General features: G+C 38.1%; 1 protein-coding gene across 2 annotated transcripts in view; it reads left to right on the top strand.

The window, feature by feature from the left end:
- Positions 1-3,627: 3,627 nt before the first annotated feature.
- The window catches only part of LOC108522239 (collagen alpha-5(VI) chain), a 107,662-nt gene continuing 103,076 nt past the window's right edge, over positions 3,628-8,213 (top strand). For both annotated transcript variants that reach the window (XM_017862307.1, XM_017862308.1), the window contains exons 1-2: positions 3,628-3,716; positions 6,238-6,837. In XM_017862307.1, the coding sequence (XP_017717796.1) occupies positions 3,650-3,716; positions 6,238-6,837 (667 nt within the window). In that variant the 5' untranslated portion in view covers positions 3,628-3,649. The remainder of the gene's footprint in view (positions 3,717-6,237; positions 6,838-8,213) is intronic.

Raw genomic sequence — 8,213 nt, 5'->3', positions numbered from 1 at the left:
AGCTATTCAAACTTGGAGTTTCTTTGGGCCCCAAGTCTAGTTTGGGGTATATCTCCTCCAGAATGGCCAATTAATTCCTTAAAGTATCACTCATACATGCCACTCTCTGCCTCAGGTCCTTCCATCATAGAATCACAGGATCAGAGAATTTTAGAGTTAGGAGGAGCCTTAGAGATATGATTCAACTATCTCCAAAGGGACCCCTACTATTATATCTTAGAGTCTGTATATTCTAAATATTTTTTTCATTTTTCCTTTGGTATAGGAAACTTTGAATTTTGGAAAAGTTGGAAATTTAGCACTGCCTGCTGACTTCCTGCACCAAATCCAAACTTCAAGATGTTACAAAAGAGACAGGGAGGCTGAGCCATCAAAGGACCAAGAGTCATAGAAAATAAACAATTAATAAGGAGTGGCTTCCCCTGAATAACTACAGGGCTGTAAGAGGGGATTGGGAGTGGTAGAGCCTAGATTATAACACTGGACATTTTCTTTTCTGAGAGGCTGCCCTCTTCTATCTCCATCTTATCTGGAGGAATACAAACTTTCACTTTGTTCCCAGGCATATATTACTTGCCAAGGGAATTAAAAATAAGCATATAAAAAAATGAAAAAATACGAAAAAAATTCATTTCAGAAGCATGAACAATAAAAAAGACAGACTAATCAGAATAACTTATACCAAAACAGTGTAAATAATGGAAAAGACAAATAGGAATGTGAAGTGAAAATAGTGAGACATACTATGTCGGGGCAGGTAAGGGAATATTATTTGGTACCCAAAGGATGGCAATTTGGCAGTATCCAGAGAAACTTAAAGTAAATATACTTTTGACTCAGCAATTCCACATCTACAAAATTAAGCTATTGACACTATTTTGGAGCCAAGACATGCAAAGTGGGAATTTGAGCTGAAGAAAGAATGGGAGCGGAGCTAAGCCAAGGGATGTGTGCATGAATGGTCACCTGGGATATGTCCTATGGGCTCCAGTGTTCATAAGTAAAACTCTACTGAGCTTTACTGGGTTGAGACCAGCTTAATCTTACTCTCTAAACATACCACCAACCTAAAGAAGGATGTATACACAGCTCTGAACATTTATTGGCTTTGGAATTCATGTGGCTGTACAGAAAGGTCTCCTCTTTATCTTTGAATTCTTATGATCTCCTATATTTAAAGAACATCAGAGAAAATATGAAATAAGATCTCAAAATTCTATTCTCCATAGAAAACCCATATTAATGGATTGTAAGATAATATTAAGATGCTAAAACTCCATAAATTTGTCTACCTGTTCAATGAAAACCCTATCAAAATCCAGATGCCTTTTTTTTTTTCCAGAAACTGACAAGGTGATTCTAAAGCACATGTAGAAATGCACAGAGCTCAGAATAGCCAAAACAACCTTGAGAAAGAACAAAGTGGAAGGACTCACACTTTCCAACTTCAAATCTTTCTTAAAAGTAGCATAATCAAGACTATGTGGTACTGGCATAAGGATAGAAATATAGATAAATAGAATACAATTGAGAGTCTAAAAATAAACTCATCCACTCATAGTAAATTTGTTTTTGATGAGGGTGTGAAGACAATTCAATGGTGAAAGAAAAGTATTTTCAACAAATCGTACTAGGACAACTGTAATTGTATATCCACATACAAAAGAGTGAAATTGTATCCCTACCTCACACCACACACAGAAACAACTTAAAATGGGTTAAAGAACTAAATGCAAGGCTAAACTATAAAATGTTTAGAAGAAAATATACAAGTAACCCTTAGTGACTGTAGGCAATGGTGTTTTAGATATGACACTAAAGCATTAGGAACAAAATAAAACAAAAAAACCCAGATAAATTGGACTTTATCAAATTTAAAATCACTTGTGCCTCAAAAGACACATTTAAAAAGTGAAAATACAACCAACCCACAGAATGGCAGGAGTATATTAGCAAGTCATATATCTGTGAAGCATCTAGTATTCTAGCATCTAGAGTATATAAAGAATTTTTATATTACAACAATAAAAGACAAATAACCCAAGTAAAAATGGGTAAAGCATTTAAATAGATGTTTCACCCAATAAGAGATACAAATGGCCATTAAGTATGTGAAAAGATAACATCATTTGTCATTAGGGCAATGCAAATGAAAACCATTTATACCCACTAGAATGGCTATAATAACAAAACGGAAAATAAGTGTTGATGGCGATGTGGAAAAGTTGGAACCTTTATACATTGCTGTTGAAAGTGTAAAATAGTACAGCCACTTTGGAAAACAATTTTGCAGTTTCTCAAAATGTTAAACATAGTGTTATGATAGGACCAAATATTTCACTCCTAGGTACCTACTCCAGATAAATGAAAACATATATTCACATCAGCATGTACATAAGTGTTCATAGCAGTATTATTTATAACAGACCAGAGGAGAAACAACCCAAATGTTCATCAACTGACAATTAATGTTTTAAATGTTATACATCCATACAATGGAATATTACTCAGCTTTAAAAAAGAATTAAGAATTAAGTACTGATACACACTCATACTAAATGAAAGAAGTCAAACATAAAGGCCACATATTATGTGATTCTGTTTATATGAAATGTCCAGAATAGGCAAATCCATAGAGAAAGAAAGATCAGTGCCAGCACCTATAGAAGGGTGGCATGGGGGAGGGAGTGGGGAATGACTGCTATGGGTTTGGGGTTTCTTTTGAGGTGATAAAATGTTGTTTCCTCTGAACTGGGGGCTTAATCTAAATGATTTATTGGGTCTTTTCCACATCCAGCTTCCAATGATTCTGTCAATCTTCTTTAATGAGTAACAATTTCAAAAGAGCTCTAAAAATCAGCCCTTATACCTTTGGTATCTGTTTTAAGCCAGATCTATTTTTTGAGTATTGGCCATTTTAATCTATTTCTATTCTTATAAAGAACAAACTCTGATTTGGTTAAATTCCTGAGATTTTAATTTCCCAGGAAGCATTCTGATTGATTGTGAACTATGTGGAAAAACCAAACCTAAGGTACTTTGTGAAATTGGGCATAACTGTAAGTGAGGAAGCAGTATTCACAAGGACTCAATGAAGGAAGAGACATGTGTAGCTGTTGGCTTTTTAAGCCAAATTATGAACATATATGATAGTGGCATAATAATAAAGGGTAGAGAATAGTGACTATGTAAATTTTGTGAGGACACTAATTTTGTATAAAGCTTATGACATAGTGGTTAAGAGGTTGGGTGATGCAATTGCTTTGTCTGGGTTAGTACTGTGGATTGAGCTACCTCTTACCAAGACATTTGGTGCTTCAGTTTCCTTATCTGTCATGTAAGTGTAGTAATTGTACCTCCCTATAAGATTGTTGTGAGAATTAAATTAGATGACACTTGTCAAGCAAGAGAAAGGTGTTTGAGCCTTAGCCAGGGCTCATCAAACATTAGCATTAATATTTTCAACAAATACTCCAAATGCTTGATGAATTTTATAAACACACTTGGCACTGCTTGACAAATACTTGTTTACAGTGTACCATGATCTAATACAACTATCTTCACGGTTATTTAATGGTAAAAAATAAAAAATTTCATATCATAAATAATTTTTTTTTGCAGAACAAAAGTAAAAATCTTCACTAACAAAATGAAGATCCTGCTAATTATATTTGTCCTAATCATTTGGACTGAAACATTGGCAGACCAGAGCCCAGGTACCAGTATATTTTATGTTTATTATTATTTAGGAAATATTTTTATACCTCAGTAAACTTTAATAAACAGAGGGAAATAATTTATTTACTAAAAATCAAAGTATGCAGCATTTAGTAATTGTTATACAATATCAAACAAACTTAACTTGTCAAAGACAGCACAAAGCCATGAGAAAAAGTCATGAGTTATGTTGCACCTGGCTAGAAAAATTCAGTTATCCATTGATTTGCTTCAATCTCAATATTACATGTCTCTATGGATTGAGTCAGTCCATTTGTTTATAGATCCATTTGAATCTTGATCTTATAAATGAAAGAAAAGGAACCCCGCACAGAAATAAATTCTAAGTATTTCATGACTAAACCATTGCCTTCCTTTCCTTTTATAAGCATGAAATATATATTTACACACAAACACACACACATAGTCATACATCACTTAACAATGGGTGTACTTTCTGAGAAATGCATCATTAGGCCATTTTGTCATTGTGTAAACATCATAGAGTATACTTATAGCCTACACCTAGGGTATATGATACAGCCTATTGCTCCTAGGCTACAAACCTATACTGCATGTTACTATGCTAAATATTATAGGCAAGTATAATACAATGGTAAGAATTTATATATCTAAACACATCTAAACACAGGAAAGGCAATACCTTGCACTGCCACATTATGACAGCTGTGATGTTATTAGGTGATAAGAATTTGTCAGTTCTATTATAATCATTTTTTTTTTTTTTTTGAGACAGTCTCACTCTGTCACTCAAGCTAGAGTGGAGTGGTGTAGTCTCGGCTAACTGCAACCTCCGCTCCCTCGGCTCAAGCAATCCTTCTGCCTCAGCCTCCCAAATAGCTGGGACTACATATGCATGCCACCACACCTGGCTAATTTTTATATTTTTTGTAGAGACAGGGTTTCATCATCTTGCCCAGGCTGGTCTCAATTTCCTGGGCTCAAGTGATCCTACCACCTTGGTCTTCCAAAGTGCTGGGATTACAGTGTGAGCCCAGCCAGCTTAATTATAACCTTCTGAGGACACTATCATATATGCAGTCTGTTGTTGACTGAAATGTCATTATGTCATTGTGAAGCACACGACTGTGGTGTGTGTGTGTGTGTGTGTGCACGTGTGTCTGTATAGGAAAAGAGAGAGAGAATGCATGAAAGGCAGGATTTTCTACTCTATTGTAATTACTAAAAACATCATTCAAAGAAGTATTTTTAACTGTGCATTGTCACTGTGTTACTCTAAGATTTCCTGATGAATTTCTGAGTTACCTTGAAAGAGAGAGCCAGTTGTTAGACATTTACTAGCACATTACTAATTTCAAGAGCAGCATGGCTGACCATGACTGCTAAGGTAGATACTATTGGCACCTCCCTTGCCAGACTTTTCTTGTCTGGCTGGTGCACCCACCTCCCAGATACTGTGAATACTGCTGGCAACAGCTCATGGCTGTGGCCCATTTTCTCAGGGGAACTGTTCTCAGCTTTCCCACTTAACCAAAAGGTTCTGCCTACAACCCTCTGCTCCTCTCCAACTTCTGGGGATAGTCTGCAGCCAATGACTGACTAATAGGGTAGTACAAAAAACTGGCCCTCTTGCCTCAAAGAGGGACAGCTCTGCTGTAATTTAGGCTCCAGAGCCTCTTGCAGAGCAGGCCAAAGCTAGACCTTACCTGATGACATGCCCTTCTCTGCTTGTTCCCTGTCCTGTTCTGTTTCTCTTACATTGCATGCCCTCAATCAAGCACTTTCATCTGAAATCCTGGTTTTAGACTGTGTTCTGCCACCTGAGACAATTGCTTACCTATACTGTTTCCAAAAATTGCTGTAGCCCTCAGACTGCTTTGGCCCATTCTTACACTGCTATGAAGAAATACCCGAGACTGGGTAATTTACAAAGGAAAGAGATTTAATTGACTCACAGTTCCTCATGGTTGGGGAGGCCCCAGGAAAATTATAATCATGGCGGAAGTGGAAGCAAACATGTCCTTCTTCACATGGTAGCAGGAGAGAGAAGTGCCAAGCAAATTGGGAAAAGCCCCTTATAAAACTGTCAGATCTCATGAGTGCTCACTCACCATCATGAGAACAGCATGGGGGTAAGCACCCCCATGATTCAATTACTCTCTACTGGGTCCCTCCCATGACATGTGGGGATTATGGGAGCTATAATTCAAGATGAGATTTGGGTAGGGACACAGCCAAACCAGTCCAGTCAGGGACTTTCTGGGTTGGTACAATATCAGAGTTTGGGGTTCCAGAACTAAAAAAGGAAAGAAGTTTATTGTCTCTTGTATATCTGTTGGCTAACTTTACTAAAGCCCTTCTGTTTGACATTTTAGCAAAGGCAATTATCGTTTCTTCTGTTTGACCTCCAAAAGATACTTTTCTTGGGATTCTGATGTGTACTTAACACTAGGGTGTAGTCTTAAATAAGTATTGTGATGTAAAATATAAAGCTGAATAATAACTTTGTTTTTGCTTGTTGTTATTTTATTTTGATAGGGCCAGGCCCTGAGTATGCAGATGTTGTGTTTCTGGTGGACAGCTCTGATCACCTGGGACCTAAGTCGTTCCCGTTTGTCAAAACGTTCATCAACAAAATGATCAATAGTCTCCCCATAGAGACCAACAAATACCGTGTAGCCCTGGCCCAGTACAGCGATGAGTTTCACAGTGAATTCCATCTGAACACCTTTAAAGGCAGGAGCCCCATGCTGAACCACCTCAAGATGAACTTTCAGTTCATTGGCGGGTCCCTGCAGATAGGAAAGGCTCTTCAGGAGGCTCACAGGACCTATTTCTCCACACCCACAAATGGGAGAGACAGGAAACAATTTCCCCCAATTTTGGTGGTCCTGGCTTCGGCTGAGTCTGAGGATGAAGTGGAAGAGGCTTCAAAAGCCCTGCAGAAAGACGGGGTGAAAATTATCTCTGTGGGGGTGCAGAAAGCTTCTGAGGAAAATCTGAAGGCCATGGCCACGTCCCGTTTCCATTTCAACCTTCGGACAATCAGAGACCTCAGCACATTTTCCCAAAACATGACACAGATCATCAAGGATGTAACCAAGTACAAGGAGGGAGCCATCAATGCTGATATGCAAGGTAAGGAAGCCCTTGGTTGAAGAAGTGCCTGATCCACAGGTGGGTCTACATTTGTCCACCCTGACCTCTTGCAACTCATGTTAGGTTTTCATGATTAGCCATGTTGGAGTATTGGAAACTTCTACACATCATACCTGCTCACTTCTGCCTTTGCTTGTGCCATTTTTTTCTGACAAGAGCTCGATCTTATTGCACTCCTTTGTTTTCTTATAGCTTGAATAACTCCTGTCATCATATAAATCTCATCCCTACATCCTTTTCCTCTTGGAATCTTTCCTTTCTAATTTCTTTTTGGGTTTCAGTTCCTTGCACACAGCTTATGACAGCAGCACTTTCCGTTTAACTATCCATTTCTGTGTTTGTCCTCCTTTCCTTCCCCACGACCACCGAGCAAGAAACAGGTAGCACATGAGGGCGGGATTGACAACTTATCTCTCTATCCTTTGTGCCAAGCACAGTGCTTGACAATGAGCTGGTGTTCTATTTCTTAATGAATTAATACATAAAGATCTTATAGATAAAGAAATAGGATCATTGTCTATTCTCTTTCCTTCACAGTCTTGTTACAGTATGAGGCTCACAATAAATATTCAATAAATGCTTGTGAACTGATATATAGTGATACTCAGTGAGAAGAATGATAACCTTAGAATGAGACACTAGTAGTACATGTTCATATTTTGTGTTCAACTAGGAAGAAGAGGGGATGCCCTCAGTGGTGCAGTAATGCAATGCATTCTGCTGTGTTGAGCCCTGCATCTGATGTGTTGTCTCATCCTGGACTTTTAGAGTTTAGGACCAAAGACTTTGGAGTCAGGAAGGTCTGAGTTCAAACCCTGGCTTGGCCACTTAGGACACTGAGTCCCTTACTTAACCCTGAGCATCAGTTTCCTTACCTGTAAAGTGAGGATAATAGTGTCTACCATATAATATGAGTGAGGTAGTTTGTATGGCATTTGGCACACTGTTTACTGTTATTAATAGTGACAACTATTTGCAAATCAATACTGACCTGAGAAGGTCATTCTTGGAATTTGTTTAGCTAACTGTGGGGGATTCAGAGTAGATTGGTAGATTTATGAGAATTATTTTTAATTCTATAAATATTTTTGAGCTCTCACCAGGCACCAGGTACTGGAGGGATAGTGATAAGTAAGACACGCTTTCTGCCTTCTCAGAACTCACAGATGGGTAGTTCTTGGCAAGGTTGAGCTTATCTCTTGGCTAGCTTTCCACACCTGCAGTTCATCCACCTGTGCTTGGAGTCTATGTTTTATGTGAATATGGCGTACTTTCCCTTAGATTCCAAATTTGTATAACCAACTGCTTACCTGGCATCTCCTCTTCAATACTCAGTAGTTTCTCGAACTTACCAT

This window comes from Rhinopithecus bieti, unplaced genomic scaffold, assembly GCF_001698545.2.
Source record: "Rhinopithecus bieti isolate Rb0 unplaced genomic scaffold, ASM169854v2 scaffold_62793, whole genome shotgun sequence".
Lineage (NCBI taxonomy): Eukaryota > Metazoa > Chordata > Mammalia > Primates > Cercopithecidae > Rhinopithecus > Rhinopithecus bieti.
Note: the sequence above shows the minus strand (reverse complement) of the source record. Positions and strands in the feature narration are given on the sequence as shown.